Source organism: Drosophila takahashii, chromosome 2R (assembly GCF_030179915.1).
Source record: "Drosophila takahashii strain IR98-3 E-12201 chromosome 2R, DtakHiC1v2, whole genome shotgun sequence".
NCBI lineage: Eukaryota > Metazoa > Arthropoda > Insecta > Diptera > Drosophilidae > Drosophila > Drosophila takahashii.
Window position 1 is genome coordinate 40,718,814 of NC_091679.1, and position 19,146 is coordinate 40,737,959.

At 39.7% G+C, this 19,146-nt stretch overlaps 1 protein-coding gene across 2 annotated transcripts in view; it reads right to left on the minus strand.

The window, feature by feature from the left end:
• The window catches only part of LOC108061747 (Krueppel-like factor luna), a 39,369-nt gene extending 24,470 nt beyond the window's left edge, over positions 1 to 14,899 (minus strand). Inside the window, exons 1-4 of one of the 2 annotated variants that reach the window (XM_070213863.1) lie at positions 14,450 to 14,899; positions 13,766 to 14,336; positions 13,487 to 13,522; positions 10,213 to 10,270 (exon numbers count right to left, since the gene is read on the minus strand). In XM_070213863.1, the coding sequence (XP_070069964.1) occupies positions 10,213 to 10,270; positions 13,487 to 13,522; positions 13,766 to 13,777 (106 nt within the window). In that variant the 5' untranslated portion in view covers positions 13,778 to 14,336; positions 14,450 to 14,899. Of the gene's footprint in view, positions 1 to 10,212; positions 10,271 to 13,486; positions 13,523 to 13,765 lie in introns of both variants that reach the window. The other variant, XM_070213862.1, reaches the window with a different exon arrangement.
• Positions 14,900 to 19,146: the final 4,247 nt, after the last annotated feature.

Below are 19,146 nucleotides of genomic sequence, written 5' to 3' on the forward strand. Positions count from 1 at the left end.
CGTAAGCAGTCGACAGTTTAATGACTTTGATGACGCAGCGTGTGCTTTCAATTTACAAATACAACTCGACTGCCAAGGCTCCACTACCAACTGTTGATCTCGTTGTTGTTGTTGTCTTCGATCTGTTGTTGTTGATGTTGCTGTTGTGCTGCTCATGTTGCTGCTGGGTGTGAGGGTGTTGCCGCTGGGACTGCGTTCAGTGGGCGTCTCTTAAATCGCTTTTATTATTTTTATTTTCATCCCATTTGGCCACTGCAGCATCAACGTTTGGCAGTAAATGTTAAGGAAAGATTTGTGGAAGAGTTTAAGATCGGAAAAGGTAGCCCAGCCTTGAAAACGGTTTTAGAGTGCGAATTTATGTCATTCGGCCAACAGAAAAATTTTAGGATCAAGGAATGATGGCAAAAACAGGAACTTTGTTTAGTGTTTTGACCAGTTAACAAATCTTCCGAATACATTTTAAAAAACAAATATTTTTGTCAAAAAGGTTTTTAAAAAAAAAAAATCATAAAAAATTTAAGTATTTCTATTTAAGCGTTAATTGTATTTGGTATCATATTTGTACCATTTGTTGCTTTGTTTTAGACCAAACACTAATTTTTTGGGTACAAGGAATCTTTAAAAAGTGTGAAAAAAAACTTTGTTTTAAAACCCCATGTTGCAACACCTTTAAATAGTTTTTCCCAAATGATCACCAAAAAACACACGGATCTTAAATACCATTTTAAAGCCATTATTTCAACTGACAATCGAATGCAACAACCGAATTCTTTTCATTTCGACAACGGGACAAACTGTCAACTGAAAACCTACGGACATTACTCATACGCCACATGGGACCTGATGTTTGTGGAAATCTATTTACATGTTTAATTGATGGCTGCGATGCGATTGCAGCGGAGTTCTCCGTTTTTATATAAGTTTTAATTTACTTGCAATAAATTTTTGTTGGACTTCTGTTTATTTTCTGAACATGTGCCGCGAAAATGAGCCAATTAAAGAAATGCTAACAACCGCCGAGAACCGTAACAACCTTGCGACCATAAAAGCACCAACAACGAAAAATTGGCACACACACGGCGAGAGGGAGATAGAAAGAGGGGCAGAGGAAGAGGGAGAGAGACAGAGAGATGGGCGAGGGGCCTTCCTGTGGCTCTTGGCCAAAGTAAAACCAATCAAGTGGCGCACAGTGTCACTATTACCACCTGACATTTACACAAATCTTGCTTTATGCCCCGAATGAAATGAAACAACAACAGTGTGCCACGATGGACGAAAACTGAGCTACACTGAAGGAAAAAGTTTCAAAAAAATATTTGATTTTGAAAAAATTATTTTGTTATCGGGAAGAGAGAAGTTGAAATTGGTTTATGAAAGATAAGAGTGTGGAAAAAAACAACTGGATACAATTTACCCCTAATGTATTTGTGTACGAATATTTATAAAGTCCGTTTGAGATTTTATTAATTTTCAACAAACAGATTTTTTTTATTTTAAAAGTTTTATATGTTCTTAAAATTTTCAGAAGCTGTAAGACCGTTTCCTCCATATTATAATTACTTTTTAATATAAATCTGTAGTTTATTGGAAATGAGAGTTGCTTTACTTTAAATCGTGTCATAAATATAAAGTTGTTTGCCAAATTTTTTTTATTTTTGAAGATAAATGTCTTAAAATTTTAAATTATTCAATTAATATAATTCAAATTTAGTAGAAATTAGCTTGATTAATTTTGTTAAAAAGTTGTCAAGTCTTTGACACGTTTAAATTTATTAAAAATAAAAATCTAATTATCTGAATAATTTTTTGACAGTGCAACCAGCAAACAAACAAACAGTCCAGCAAACGACAACGACGACTTCCTAACAACGCCGCCTGGTCCGCTTGGACTTGGTCCAATCGCTGCTCTGGCCTATCGCGATGCAGCGATCAAAGTGCTTGGACCCGGGCTCAGGCTCAGGCTCAGGTTGAGTTTTGGTCTTAGTCTCAGGCTGAGTCTGAGTCTGAGTCTGGGTTTGAGGCCCAAGATCTGGCTAAGACCCTGGCTGAATCTGAAGAACGGGCCTCCGCCGGAGAGCGTTCGGCAGCCACCAGGCGGCTTATCTTAAGAGCCGACCAGCAGCAAAGTCAACAACAACCACAAACACCAAAACACCAAACAACCGGCGACGAGGAAAAACTCTTTTGTATGCTGAGCACATGCGATGGAACGATGGAGCTCCGCATTGCCTGCCTGCCTTAAACTGATCGCTAACAATCAATTTATTGATTGAGGTCTCAGGTGTAATCGATAAGAATGTTTTTTTTCTTTCTGCTTTTTTTGTTTTTCCCCTCTGTTTTTTGTCTTTTGTCAGCTTGGTTTTTGCTTGACTTAGTGCTCCAGTTTAGAGCTTTTTTGCCGGCCTAACATATGACATGGCTACATGACATTATCCGATTTCGATCCGCATTTGTTTATCTTAATGCATCGCTGCAGCCCAGGTCGCAGTCGATTTGCAGTCGGTTTGCAGTCGGTTCGCCGTTTACACATGACTTAGCGATGGACACTTGACACGGAATCGATGGCATGGATTAAATTAAAGCATTCAGAGGTGTATCATGAGAACAAAACTCGATCAATCTATGAATTTATTTAAATTAGACGATGATGATGTCTAAGAATGGTTCTAACGGAAATTTATGTTAAGTAATTAAGAACAAAATATTAAAAATTACTTCAGCTGAAGTAATAATTGAAGGAAAGAAATATAAAAAAGGCCCTGTAATTATTCAAACAATTTTAGAAACAATATATTAGGTTTTTTCCATTTAATCTCTTGTGAAAAAAAAAATTTTATAATCTTAGCTTTAATTTACTATTTAATTAAAAAATTACAGAGCTTTATTTGTATTCAAGACATTCTTAATATAATTTGTAATAATACGATATTAAATTTAAAACAATTTAACAACAACTTTTCATAAGCATTTGTTTGTTACCATTTTAAATCTAAAACTTTTTCTGTTGATAAGATATTTTATTTAGGCAACCCATTCTCAGCATTCTTCTCTTTTTTACTTCCTAAGGTAATTTATCTATTATAGTAAATAACTTTCCCTACACCTTCCCTCGTTTAAAGTATTTAGCGATAAGAGTCAAAGTTCCTTTCTCAGGATAGCCCACCTTCACATTGAGATCGCTATCTCATCTCCCGGCCTTTAGCATCTCTAATCTGAATCTGGGACTTAATTAGCCGTTTTGGAGTTCATTGAGGAATTAGCCTGGTGCACATGGCCATGGTTGATCCAAGTTGGTGGGCGTTCTCCAAGTTTGCTGGCCAAGTTGGCTGGTCGGGCAGCTTCGATGTTTATTGCATCGGCCGCTACAGATTTGGTTAACAGTTAACAAGCTTATCGCTCGATACGGTAAACAAAGGTGACGCGACCGCAGCTGCTCCACCGCCTCCTCATCCCCCCAGAAAAAACTTCTGATATTTGCAGGCATCCTGCATTAAGTCTATATGTAGATATTTGTATTTACTTTAGTTTATTTTATTTTTTTTTTCTTGCTCCTCCAGATAATTAAGGCAAGACGTTCGTTGGTTCGGCTGTTGGCCATACGGTTAACCAACAGCTGCATTCGGGCCAACAGACCAGAGACCGCAAGACCAATTTTGGCCGAAAAGGAATCACAGTGTGGTCGGTCTTAAGGCTTTGTTGTTGCTGCTGCTGCCGGTTAGCCTTGTTAGCCTTAGCCGCCGAAAACAGATAATGATCTGAGTTGGGGGCGGTCAATTTAATGGTTAACTATTAATAACGTGATACGAAATTGGCGTTAATTTGTAGAAACATTCCCCGCCGCATGCACGGACTAATTTGAGCAAAACCAAAAGTGTAGCAAAGCCAGGAGCAGGCCAAAAAAGGATGTGAATGGTGGATGGGTGGGTGGTTGCTCGGTTTTGTTACCTTACTTTGTTTTATTTTGCTGTTATTTTTTCCCCCTCTTTTTTGTTGCTCCCGAAGTCATGAGTCAAATTTTTTTGTTTGGCAAACACGAAGAGCGAGCTGCTGCCGTTGCACGATTTGTAGACGCTGCTCCGAGAATTCTTTTTCACAGCTCCGAACAAAAATAAAGGGGGACCCAAAACATACACCTATTGGAAAGGTACGAGTAAACCAGTGCCGCATTTTCAACTTATTCGGCAGACCGACCAAGTGTGCTCCAGTAGACAATGCAAATTGCTAATATGCGATTGCTATGCAACTGGAGTCGGAGACAAATTTTCAAATATTTTTTGCTTGCTGAATTTTTTACTATCTGTTTCTCGGTTTGTCTCTGAGCTTGCCGCACTTATGACCAATAAATATGCAGCCAGCTTGCCTCTGTTTTTTACTATTTTTATTTTTTTTTTGGTTTTTTACTGGGGGCATTGTCTGTGGCTTGCGAAATTAGCTTGCCAGGCTAATGAGCTACACGAAAAGATCTTGGGAAACCCAACGGAACCGAGATCCTTAGATGCAATCGGTTTTTGGTTTTCGGCCTTATCGATCCGATAAATGGCACAGTTTTGAGGAGCAGCCCCAGAGCCTCATTATGATTCGTGTGGGTCGAGTTGCGACTGTGATGACTAACACGAATCGATCTTCGCCGAGAGATCTCTTCCAAGTCGTTGTCAGCTTTCGAATTGTTTGCTCACGAAAGCGTGGATCTACTTTGGTGTGGTGTGGATGTTATGTTGTGTTGTCTGCGACTTTGACTGCGTGGTTGTTGCCTCCTTGTTTCCTTGTATATTTTTCGGTTGGATCTCTTCGCATGATCCTCTTTTTTCTGCTTTTTTTTTGGTTTTTTTGGTTAGTAATTTTTTTGACTGGCTCTGAGAAGATGCGCACGCGGGAGAACACTGTGCAACAGGTTTGGTTTCCACCTCCGGTTGGCACTTTGATTTATGCTCGCCCAGATGCAGGGCACCGGGCTTACCGGGTTAAAGAGGGACTTTTGATTAGCCCCGGGATATCGAAGAGTTGGGGGCTCTCGCTCTCTATAGAGCAGGTGCCCTCTGAAAGACTTTTAATCTTGGCTTGGAAAGAAAGTAACTTTATTCAAGTGAACTGAAGTGCTTTTACGATTATTTCTTCTTGATTCATTAAGATTTTTAAATACTGTAGGTATATGTTCTAGATTTTAGAAACGTAATATTGTTTTTTAGTTCTATGGTTTGAGGAGAAATCTTTAAAAATTAAATATTTAATAAAACTTTCTAAATTAATAAAATTCATAGATTAAGCCAAACATTGTCCAGCTACCGAAGATTTCCAAGAGACTTGTCTCCACCCAAAGAGCATTGAAATTACTGTTTGCATAAACTTTCAATTACCAATTGCCAAATCATCTTCCCCTCCCAAAAATTCCAGTTGGCCGCACCCCAACCATCCGCGTCGCCTGTTGTCCAGTGTAATCTTTTCAAAACTTCGTGTGGCATATGCTGTCTAGCATTTTGTTGCCGGTGTGTACTGGTGGCTTTGGTGGTGTACTAGTGGTGTACTGGCGGTGCTGGTGGTGCCGTCGGTGGTGGTGGTGTGTCAGTTGCACGATTGCCAGAGACAACGTGTCTCCAGTGTCATCAGCATCTCCATTTTTCTCCGCTTGTTTCAATGTTTTCGGGTGAGTGCTGCCACCGAACATCAGAGAGCACCCCAAAGTTTGTGCACAGAGAATAAAAACTAGTAGCAATATCATTCATTTAATTAAATAATTTTCTGATTCATAATTATATAAAGTTTAACTTCGGAAGTTTAACTTCATATAATAAGTATATATAATAATACAAGTTTTAAAAATCCAATTCCTCAAAAATGTCTATAGAATTGATATCTATATTTTAAATTTCATGTCTTGAGATAATGTTAGAACTTATCTGTTTAATGTACCACCAATAATATTTACCTGTTCTTATAAGGTATTTCTTTCAAATTCTCTCAAAATACCGCCAACGTATATAATTAATCCTTTAAAAATGTTTTACTAATCAATTTAAGAAGAAACATTTTTATTAAATATCTCTTTAACATCTGACCAAATACAAATCGCTTTTAATTATTTAAATTTCCTGCCCGTAGCTTATATTATTTTTCATTTAAACTTAAAGTTTGATATGTGTCTTCAAATTAGAATAGCCATTATTCTAATTAGTTATTTCTCTCTGTGCATATTTCGATGTTGTTGGAGGCGACGCTGGCCGTTGTTATAGTGCAGAAAAATTACTATGACAACGCTGGAAACAAGTAAACCACAGTTTACATTCACTCAATTCGGTTCCGGCGAGGGCGGCGGGATATGGCGGTGGGATCTCCGCCAGATGGGGATTGCGATGGGGGATAGGGCTGGGACAGAAACAGGGGATATAGATGGGTAAGGGGATGGGATGGTGATGAGGATGAGGATGGGGTCTACAGAGACAGAGACGGGAATGGCAGAATCGTGGCGTGGTGGTGGCACGCTCATCTTCAATTTTTCTACGATGCGACGTCGCTTGGGTCGGGTATTTCTTCTCTCTCTTCTGTTTTTTTTTTTGGTTTTTTTTCTGTTTTTTCGGCGGCGACTCACACTCGTGTTCCTTGCACTCTACTCCCGGGTCTAAGACTCCGTCTCCTCTGGTCTGGGCCTGGTCTATAGTCTCTGGTCTCTGGGCCCGATCTGCGCAGCGAGATGAGTGGTTGGCAAAAATGTTTGAATGCGATCACGAACTTGACCTTTCACATAACCTCAAAAGCCAGTCACAGTCACTCAGTCAAGTCAAGTCAAGTCAACTCGATGCGCTACATACGCGCCATGTTAACCAGGCCCAGAGACACGGATCTCTGGGGTCTCCACCCAGTTTTCAGTTTTCCAGACCATCTCTAGCCCCCTCTACCCATCTTCAATGGTCATCTGCCCGGGTGTCAGCTGAAGCATAATTAAAAAACAATCACCACGGCCCGTCCAAACGCCCCTTCTTCTGCTGAATGTGAGTATATTCCCCCTCGAAATCGCATTGTGCGGGCCTGAAGATCTGGGATCTCGGATCTGGAATCTGGGATTGGGGGATCTGGTAGATCTGGGCGAGGCCAGCTGGCGGAGTCTCCACTCTCCAGGTCGCTGGGAGCCGCCAGCGATTATGAGATCTGGCTTCAGTTGGCCATCCTATCGCTGAGGGAGCAGCAGATGCAGATGCATTTGCCAAATCAGCAGCCCAGCTAGATCCCCGAATCGATGAAGTGCAGCAACGGTAACACGAGTTTTTATTAAGGAGTTGTGGGGTTAGACCAATTTGTTCTCTATAAAATGTTTATAGTAAACTATTTCTAACACTGATATAAAATATACAAGGGTTGAAGTTCATTGAGGTGAGAAATATTAATATTAAGTTCTCTATGAAACAATAATGGTAAAAACTTGTTTAATTAACTGATCTTTTATAGCATTTTTTTAAATGCTCAAGGGAAAAAAATAGTTAAAATGGAAATTAGCAATATTAGGTTTTAAAGATGATCTCGCTTAAAATGTAATAATTTATTTAGCCAAGTCACGAATGATTTTCAATATATTCCTACTAATGGAATGAATTATGCTAATATTATTCTGTGGTCTTTAGCTGCCGGTTTGCGTTTGCCTAGATTACTAAATATAACACCGCCATCACTCATCGATCATGATTTCCTTTTAAACCGATTCCCCAAACCTGCGCCCACCTGCCTGTCACATTTTCACCTTGCCATCAATATGCCCTAGCCCCTGCTTGGGTACTCGAGCACTTCACTAAATGTTGCATATCATTCGATAGATGCCGTGGATGCTCCGACATCGTCGCCTGGTTGAATCCCCCCCACTATAGACCCCTTTCCCTCCCAAATTCGGGTTGGGATCTCCGTCTTAAGGTCGTTCGCTCGCTGGATCGACCCGCGTGTCGCCGCATCTACTTAACCTGGAAAGCCTATGCCCCTGAGTGGCGAGAGGCCGATCGTTTGGTTTGTTTGGTGGTTCGGTGGTGCGGCAATGAAGCAGTGGCTCCGGCAGAGGTGGTGTGGGATTGTAAGATGTTGTGCTGTGCTTTTTTTTCTCATTTTTGGGTAAGGCACTGTGGATGTCCCAGGCTCAGCTTAGAGACTCTCCTGCTCTTCAGCTCCACCCTTCTCTCAGCTCACCCTTCACTTCGCTCCGCTCCTGGAATGGTGGCTAGTTCAACAGCTTTATTTATGGGCTGTTTGGGTAGCTTAAATAAATCAAGTTGTAGTTGCAGTCCCTGGCTTCCCAGCTCCTCAGCCAGCTCACCAGCTCTCACCTCTCCAGTACTCCCAAACTGCAATTAGAGTTGGTGGGAATTTGGCACTGTCTCCTCGGTTCTCGGGCCTTTCGGCTTTGCCCTCCATTCATTGGCAATTTGAGGCTATCTATCGCTATGCTGGCTAATTGCATAATTATTTAAAACCCATAATTTATGTGTGCCGAAAAATCTCAGTTCGCCTCGTCTCGGGTGGTTTTTTTTTTGGATGACCGTTAAGGTTGGAAATTAACCCGAACCATTATGTGCCGTTTGTTTTACAAATTTTAACGCTATTTAACACATTCGCCACGGATCTGTGGATCGCTGGTTTGGTGGACCTTTTAGACCTGTGGACGCTTTGGTAGCACGCCATAAACCATTAGCATGAGAGATTGCCGTCGCCGCCTCTCTATGCGCTTCTCAAATAGCTTTTGTGGCCAGGTGAGCGCATTGACAAAATTAATGATGCCCTCACTAATATCATGCCTAATTGATTAATATGCGCGGCGAGACAACAACGTTTCTTAGCTCCGGCTCTCTAGCTCTTGGATATATATCTTTAATGAACGGGGAGCTCAGAGCTCAGAGCTTCAGCTTGGATTTTTAGCTGTTAATCTTACTGTATAGCCATTTAAGGTAAGCTCTCTGGCTTCTTAATTAAATTAGGTGTACCGCTGGGCACCCTACGGCTGAGGAGCTGTGAGTAGATGGCCGTATAACTAACCATCTATTTATCTAGTCAACTTTTTGTGGCTTTTTCGGTATTTCGGGGCGTTGCTGTTAACTTCACACACAAACAGACACACATACTCGTACACAAAGAGAAAGGCTGGCAAAGGTCAAATGGTCAAACAGTTGGTGGTTCGCTCGATCGCTCGATCGGTCAAGTGGGTAAATGAAAACTTCTTCTTCTCCAACACGACGAAGAAACCCCCACTTGTTTTGGGTCAGGTTCCTGGGCGTCGGATATAGAGCGATACTCGCAGCGAAATCAGCATGAACTTAATGGGCCCACAACCGATCTGCTGATGATCACACGGCGATACTCATCAGGCTTTCACGTATGAATGGCCCAGCCTGATGAGCATTAGGCAATGACTAACGTTTTGTCTCCCCTTTTGTTTGAACTTGTCTGCGGGATTGCCGGATAATCTCGGAGAAGTCGGTTGGTGGGGGGGATAAGGCCGTGGAAGATATAAGGAATTCAGTTTGTTGGGCTCTTTATGGGGGGAGTGTGATCATGGGTCGATATAAATGCTGATAGATATCTTTAACATAGATCTCTGTATTGTTCCAAACGAGCTGCGCTTTAACTTATCGGCTGGACTGTTTGTTCATCATTTGTTGCCGATCAAGAATATCTTTTTTATGATCTGATTAAATCTTGAAGATAAAGGCAGAGGAATTTGGTATTGTTTACTGGCGTTTTTATGTTATGAATTTTAATTAATTTTAGTAAAGCTTCTTCATTTCTAGAGCTTGATTATTATTAATTTTCAGATTTATTGACAAATTTTAATTATAAGCCCCTAAGCCAATTTTACTTAAATAAAGTTAAGACTCTTTAAAGCTTAACTACATTTTTTAAGAAAAGAAGAATATCTTACATCTAAATTTTGAATAAATTGTCTCAAAACTATTTTTCTATTTTTACCTTTCACTCCACCCACCATTTGTGTTCCCAAAATACCATCTTTTAAGCACTCTATGCCCAAAAAAAGTTCAACTTCATTAGAGGAGAAATGCAAATTGGTTTTGTACCTAATTTTTTCTAGACCTCCGGTATTTTCTATCTGGCTGACCTTCTTTTTTCAAGTGATCAACTTGTGGCGGCCATTTCATTGATTAATTGTTTTCGGCCCTGTCCGTTTACTAAACTCCGCACATGAGTTCAGGTTGAGTCAACTTAGATAGCGTATAATTAGCAACTTACCGCGCGGCGAACGTAAGCTCAAATCAACTGGTTCAACCTGAACCGGAGGGCCCTCTGCCTGTGGATCGAAAAGAAATTAAAAAGATTATCAGCATCGTCATCAATATTGTTTATCGCCGGTCAGCGGGGGAGACTTACTATATTATGGGCTATAATATATGCAGCTGAACAATAGAGTCATAAGCGCTGCTTTTGGCTAATCAAGTTTGACAAAATGTTGTTGATGGGCGAAAGTGTTGTGGATGGTTAAAGAACTCTATCTACGGGGGGTTTTTCAAAGGGAAAAGATCCAATGGGAAAAGTGTGGATGGAGCGTGCGTGTTTGGGAGCTGTTTGCTTATTGAATTCATCTACCTGGAACAACCGCAAATGACTTCCGTCGATATCTTTCTTACTCCATATGGCAGATCGTATAGAGATAAGTGGGAAGAAACCGAAAAACCACAATTGTTGCGCATTTCATGCGCTTACGAAATCTTTAGCCAATAAACTAACGGCAATAAAAACCAAAAAAAAAAAAATCGCCGCATAAATAACAAAGAAACAGTTATGAGCTGCCCGCAGCGCCATAAAATGGATAAATTTTAATTTGGCACTGCATATGCATTTTAGAGGGGGGCAGGGGGGTTAAGGGGAGGGGGTGCTAGAGCCAACACTTTGCAGTATTATTTAAATGAGGTTTACAATATATTTAAAGGGTGTTTCGGACCACGAGTTACCATACAGTGCCTACAAAAAGCTTAAAAACCAAGCGTTCGTTTAATTTATGAAGCTTAAATACAGGCAAGTTATTTTTAACGATAGCATTGTGTTTTAAACTCTACTTTTGAATAAAATTTACAACTATTTAATGTTCTCAGGGTGCTGGCATATACGGAACAGAAGTAGCTAAAATTTATATTGAGAAGCAGTCTTTGAAGACATAAAACACATATTAATTACATACTTCAGAAAGATTACCAAAAAACAGTTTTTAATAAATGATTAATTGATATGAAAATTTTTTTAGTTATAGAAAGTATGAAACACTATCTGATTGCAATCTCTTGGAAATCTTAAACTCAAAAGCCTATCCATGTCGCTTCTTCCGATAATCTTCTTTTTCTTTTTTAATAATTCTTAGTAATACAAAAAATAGATTTTATAAATTGGAAATTAAAAAAAAAAATTATAAAAACAATGAAAACCTAACCAATGCTCCTAATGTCTTAAACCAGTAATATATAAATCTTTATTAAATAAATAATCAAAAACTCATGTTTGGTATAGATGGTTCTTCATCTTAATCAAAGAATATCATGTATCCCAGAATTGGTTTAAATTAAGTTATCCTATTAGTGCAAAGAAGACTATCCTTTTAACCAGTCAACTCGGTTAACCCAAGTAACCCTATTCCACTTGCAGGGTAGCCAGGGTATCCAGCCTGATGCCAGCAACACGGTCGCGAACAACGCCAGCAACACCAACAACAACCAGCTAGCGACAACCAAGACGGCGAACAACCAAGCCAAGATCCATGGATGCAGAGTGTGTGCCCAGTGGGCAACAACGACAATTGTCAGGCTTGTAGCGCAAATTATGAAAAAATGTCAGTGGCGAGTGGGCGAAAATATGGTGGGGTGGGCATGCCTTCAAGGGGGGTTTTTCAAGGCGGGAGGTGGGGGGACTACGAGGAGAACCCAGAACTTGGCCACGCGATTTGAGCAGTTGTTTACCGCTGTCGCCGCTTACTGCCATGCAGTTATTTATACAAACAAATGCTCATTGCCAGCATTAGATTAGATAGTTTGTCTTCGATTGTGTCGAATGGCAGCCGCGGGGCTCTTTTTTGGCTCTTTTTTTTATGGCCCACAACATTGACAACAACAACTTCATTGGCCGGCAGCAGCAGAGATCGAAATCTAGATAGAAATCTGGATCGAGATCCCGATTCCGATCCCGATCGAAATCGAGATGGGAGAAGCGGCTATTGGCGATCGACGATGGAGATTGCAATTGATATGCGACTGATGTTGGCCCCTGTCCGAAGGTATTTATATTTATATTTCTTAGCCCCCGTTTACTTTACCCTCTAATTGCCCGCGCTGATTTATTGTTATATAGATATTGATTCCCCCGATCCCCCCTCCCAATACCGTTCCATTCTTTATGATATTGTTATGGGGCGCTGCAGCCTCCGATCTGCTAATTTGTGTTGGGACGTGCTGAAATTTCTCATAGGCGCCGCAATTGATAGAATGATGGTCGGGACATTAGTTGGCTCCGATTTCCCCCCTTTGTAGACCCGATGGAACTCAATTTTATGGATTGTCTTACGCTTGGTATGTGGTTTTCTGTTTTCTGATTGCTGCTACTGGCTGTGCTGGCTGACGGCTTTCGCCTTTGAGGCAGACTGATGGGATGGGATGGGTTTTATGGGGCATCCAAACGAATTGGCCCACTGGGAATTCCTTCGCAATTGTCATTTCGAATGGCCTGAAGTGTATCGCTAACATGAAAATATTTCACTCTTCTCGGGGCCTAATTGATAGAGCTTTTTTTTTGGCCGTAATTGTTGCTCGTGAAACTTATCGGCCCTAATGAGTTGTATTTAACTGATATGGAAGACAAATTGCACGCAATAACAATTACTTGGAGGCAAGGAAAATCGAAATAACCTGGGTGCAGTTGCAATTAAATTTAAGAAGAGCTTTAGATTTTAATTACATTATTCATGTTTTTGTGGACTTCTGAGTGGGAAAATTTTGTTTTTAGACTTTTATGTAGACCTTTTAATATTATTGGAAACTAATCCAATTCCAAAGTTTCAGTTAACTAAGGTCATTTAATTAATATTTATTAATCTGATTTAATTTTAAAAGCTTTAGGTGAACGTTAAGGTTTTAACAAATCGTTTGAAACTTGAACTTCCCGTTGCCATAATTAATTTTGTATAGTATTAGTATTAAATGCTATATTTCAAGTTATACATATATTCTAATTTGTTGAGGAATAAAGAAAAAAATTAGAGTGGGACAAAAAAAAATTAATGTGATTGTTAGAAAAACTAATGATTCAACTATTCCAATTTTGCGAGTTTTTAAAAAAATGTATTTTTAGATTTTCCAAATATGTAAACTTTATGGTAATAATCGAAATGGGTGCTAGTCAAATAAAGTAAATATATTCCCAATGATAAACATGATAACACTTGTAATTGTGAGATACTTAGTGTTTAGCCAGTCTTTTTCACCCAGTTCTTATCGCTAGCATCTAAGTTAACTCGCGAACTCACCTCCTTTGCTGACAGAGGGTCGGATCCAAGTCCATTCTGCAAAGAGAAGCACAAACAGGGAATTAAGAGCGTTTTCCTTGCCCCTTTCTTCCTGTCCGCAAATGCAACAGGTTGCGTGGTGTCAGACCCCCGTCTCTCTTGGTGTCTTGACCCCTCGTGACCCCTTAACCCTCGAGAGTCACCAAAACAAACTTTCGGCTGACAGGGTCAGAAGAGGTGGACCAAGAAACCAGGATGGAAAGGGGAGCGCATGGCATATGGCGTTGGCGTTGTACTTACCATGAAAACCATTAAATTGTAAAACGTCTTACAAAATAATAATTGCCTGGCAACGTTCTGGCCACGTTACAAAAGACAGGCAGCAAGGGTTTTTCCGTTGCCAGTTTTGCAGAGCGGGGGGTGGTGGAGGGTTGTGGGGGGAAAGTGGAGGCGGATGCTTGAAATAATCGCTGTTTTGGTTTTGGCTTTTGCTTTTGGCCTGGCTTTTGTCGCAGCAGCTGTTGCCCGTTGGCTTCTTTTTTCTCTCTTGCAACTGCCGCATGCTATTTCGCATCCGCGGAATCAATGACAAAACGAGTGCAACGCACCTTGGGTTTTTGTGCCCCTTTATTTTCTTCGCCTGCGCTTCTTTGTATTATTTATTTTTATTTTTATTTATTTTCTGTTGCTTGTTTTTGTGTGTGCCTTCAACTGGCGGCGTTTCGATGGCGCAGGGGGGCGACCCTTTTTTGGGAGGGGGGCCACCGTAGCAGAAGCAAAAGCCGCATTTTAGTGGTGTAACGAATGCAGCGCGCGCGCAGTGCGTGACGAAGTTACTTAGGCAAATATATTATGAGTCGCCTAAGCATGACTAAAAAAAAATGGAAAAACTAAAATCCAAAAAACCAACAGATTTTTCCAATTGTTCAAAGAGAAGAACAAAATTCAGTAGGGAGACGACTAAAGACTAAAATTGGCAATTACTAGTGGCCCTGCATCCGGTTTTAGTTATAGTCTGCGGCTCACTTATTAGCACTTATTGCCGCCGTTTCCTGGGCGGGGGTGTTACACTTGTTGTTGTTGTTTGGGTGGTGGAAAGCAGGGATGGTAGAGGGGATGAGGGGTGCTTGCATTTCCGGTTGCTCAGTCGGCCGGCAGTCAATTGCAGTTCCCGGTCCCGCGGGCGCTATAAAACTCGCACTTAATTCGATCAACTAAGGCACATGCTACAAAATATTTATGTATAGTATGTGTGTGTATGCACAACGCCCCACCAAACAGCGTGTGTTGTTATTATTTATTCCTCTTGATTCTTGCTTTTGTTGTATTTATTGAGCGAGCGTGAGTGTGCAAATTACAGCACATCCGTCATTTTAATTTCACTTAAAACGCCATTTAAAGCGTCGCACCAACACAAACACTAGCTTGCAGCACGCAATGTAAACGCAATGAACGCACTGCACGCATGCGCAGAAAACGCCGGTTAGCGCAGAAACGCGGAAAACGCAACGTAACGAAACGTAAGGAAATTAACGAAGTAAGTCAACTAATATTTGTTTTTATTATTTTATTTTTTTGTTATTTTTCTTGTTTATTTTTTTTTTTTTATGTTTAAAAACTGAATCGAAATAAAAATTAAAAGTAAAAAACGAAGCGTTTCACACCGTAGCACGTTTGAACGCGGCGCGGAGCAAACTTGCTCTGAGCTCTTCGAATTTCAACCGCCAACTTTGGCTCCCCCAAATCGTGGTGAGCTTTGCGCTGGCTTCAAACTCACCACCCACCACACACACCGCACACCTATCGCCAATGCGTGCGCCAGTGTGTGTGCACCACTTTGTTTGTTTGTTTAGTTAAGGTGGAGCTAGGCTAAAATGACAAGTTGGCGCTTATATTATTGGGTGGCCAACTTTCGTTCGCCTGTGTGTGTGAGAGCCCCCACCCAAGTTTGCTCGCGTGTGTGTGTGAGCGCTTTTTGTTTGCCACTTGTGTAGGTGTGTGTGGTTGTTTGTGCTCTGCCGGCTGTTAATTAACATGCAGCACACACACAGGCATTTGACAAGCTCAAAGTGTAGGTGTTTGGCGCCAGCGATTTCATTGGCTGATGGATTGGGAGAAGGGTGTGCAGGGGGTGGTGTAGGTGCAGGTGGGGCAGGTGGGTCGTGCATGTAAGTGAGGTGAGTGGGTACAATTAACACAAGCACAAGTTACTATTTGGAGCACTCGCTGACAGCAGCCGCAGCTTCCATCAAGCGGCTTAGTGCCTAATCTCACAGGCTGCATCACACACGATTTTCCCCCAGCCAACCACAGTCGCAATTCGCTAAGATAAGTCGGTAACTCGGTAATCATGGATAGCCAAAAGTTACGGGAATAATCGTAATGCTAACTCTGTTGCTTAAGTATTAAAAGGCCTTTTGGTTCGTACTTTTGTATAAACTCATACCTGTTCCTGAGATCATTGTGAATTAAAATTAAACTGCATAAATACCGTAAACTACAAGAGCTGAGTTCAAATTATAAATCGATTTTCATTGCATTTCAGTTCATATAAAGTATTAAAGTCTTAGGATTAGTTATTATTATTATGGTAACAATTTAAATGATAATCTAAACTTTACCAGTACTAAATCTATTTCAGATAAAAATTTGTGATGTCCTTAAAGAAATTCCATAAACATCCATCCTAATTGAAAATAAGGTTTCGTTAGTAGCGAACTGCAAAATTGATAGAAAAAAGATTAAATCTCATAATTTTAATGTTTGAAAAAAACGTATTAAAATTTAATACTAAGTGCGATCATAAAGTATCTAATTAAGCTCCAAGTAATAAAAAAAAGACATCAAACACTTTTATATTTATTACCACTTTTTTATTGAAGTTTCCCTATAAAAACCTTATTTTGATGTCGAAAATCAGTTCAATTTAGGAATATTCAATTTAAGGAATAACCACTGTAATAGCAAAAGCTGTGGGAGTTTGCCTGCCGACCGCTCACCGCCCCCTTTTATCCCACCAGCCGAACCGTTAGACGTCGCCAGACTACCTGATCCACTTTTCCACGCGCTTTGACGACCATTTTTGGTAACAATAAATCGTGATACATCATCAAAAGTCAATTCGAATATGTAGACAACGCTTGCGCTCTCGGCAGGCAAAAAATATTTTAATTTTAATTGATTGTCGAGCGAGATTTACGTGCACCAAAAGTTTCTTCTCACGCTCTGCACACTGCCACACACATGGTTTTTGCGATGGCAGGATTAGAGCATTGTCAAAATGGAAAGTTGGCCAGCTTGAAAATCGTTTGGCAATCGCACCACGCAAACCCAGAAAAAAAGACGACAAGAGATGAAAAACAGAAGCAGCATCGCCAGCAAAAAAAAAAGTAATACGCAAAATACCTTTTCCAGCTTCTCTCTCATTTCGTTTTTTTTTCGTTTGATTTGGGCTCGTAAACGGAATTGAAATCAATAAACTACGTGACTGCAGCGTGTCCAATTTGAACATTAAGATCATTTTGAATGCTTGAATCGACATCTTTGTAACAGTCGCTGTGGCGCCATCTACCTGGATATTGCGGAATGTGCATCTCTATAATATTTTGTATTACATTTAATAATACATTTTATGTTTACTTCCCTTATATTTATCATGCATTTTATTTTCTTGTGGTTAGTCTTTAAAGCCGTCACCTTACTTGTTCTCAATCATATTTCTGTGTTTTTAATGTATACTTTTAGAAGCCCCTACAAGTGTTTAATTAAATTATATGTTAATATTATTTTTAATTTAATTAAATTAAATTTAAATACAATAAATAAATTATTATCCTTCAGTATTGGGTCTAGCGCAGCCTCAAACCTCTTCGCCCATGTCTTATTTTTTGCCGCAAACTCGCCGCAAAACTAAAAAAAATTGATGCTTTTGGGCTGAAAAAAAAAAACGAATTCATCCAAAAAGTGGGCAATGTTATTTGTATTGAAACACGTAAGAATAATTTTTTATGTTTTGCCATCATCAAGTATGGAATTTTATATTTTAATCCTTATCCAATAAGAACAATATATATAATTTAATTTAATTTAATTTAATTTTAAAATACTGTGTTATATTTTATTGATATCATTTAGTTAATGTAGTAATTATTTAATTAACAAAAAGATTAAGAAAATATTTTACAAGCTATTTATTATTATTTATTATGATAAATATTATTAATAAAAAAATAATTATTTTAAATAGTAAATGTTATGGGATATCCTAAGGTCCAGGTAGGTTGAGAGGAGAGGGCAAAACCCTGTTGGTGGTTTTTCTGAGGGGACATTTCCATGTCCTGGGGTTTTGACTATTACCTAAGCCGGCGATCGGCGATCGCGGTTTTTTCCAGCGGAAGTTCGCGCTCGGCATTAATCGGGTATTTTTGGTGGACTCGGCAGGCAGGCAGATAATTATATCCGGAAATTTGACTTTTCGCTCGTATTTTTCTGGATTTTCGGAGATCCGAGTGGTCGGCTGCGATTTTCTTGGTACGTGTGTGTGGGAATTCACTAATTAGGCATAATGAAACCTTTTTGTGGAGTTCCCCTTGGCTAGGGTTGAGGATTAAGACGCTTTACGATGGTTGGCAACTGATGATTATATAATAGCGGAATGATTTTGATGGGCTAGCGTCTAAACATTTTGGCTTGTTTCCTGGGAAATTCCAGCATGTACGAGATTTCTATACAAATTAAAATCCCCCAACTAGAAAAGGTGATGTGGAAATTTTTCAATCAGATAAAGTAAATTTAAATGCTTTTTGATCTAGCAATGTAAAGGATTGTTTTAAAATAAAAGTAAAACTAAAATAATACCTTTTTATGGTGTCATTAAAAGAACAAAGGAATGGAAAAGCATATAATATATACAATTCAAAATTAAAATTGGTAACCAAAATTTAAATCTTATAACATAGTTCTTAAACAAAAATTGATCAATAACAAAAAAGAAAAATGATATTATTATTAAACTCAAACATGGAAAAAATTCAATAATTTTGTATTAAAAAAAATTAATTACTACATCCATTTCTATAATAAAAATGAAAATCGGTGGTTGTTGCTATGTCATAAAGTTTATTTCTAAATTATCTCAAATAGATTTGAATAATTTCTTTCTAATTTAGTAACTTTTTCAAAATACAAGAATATAACGAACATAATTGTAAGTTCCCTTCAATCTTCTTTAAGAAAAAATAATATAAGAGCAATAATCCAAAAAAAATCATTCCCTCTTTGAATCAACAAGTAAAAATATTTCAAAAATTGCCGACAATTCCCCGTTTCCCAGCGTCCATTCCCCGATATTTTCCCAAATGGAGAGAAAACCCAAAGAATAACCCAAGAGAGGGCGATGAAAAATCCAGAGCGCAGAGTCAAGGCTCTCTTAGTTATTTTCTTTTATTTTTGTATTTTGCAGCCGCCGTTGCCGCTCGAGAAAATCGAAATCCCCCGGCCGCCGCCGCCTGACGTCATACCTGCTGCTGCCGCCGCAGCTTCCGCCATTGGGAGTAAGCGAGACGGCCATACCTCCGTGCGAGCGGGACAACGCTAGGGCGGCGGCAGCGAATGGCCGTCGAGCAGTCGCAAAATGTCAATTTGAGCAATGGCCGGAAGGATCGTGCGTCAGTTGCGTTCCG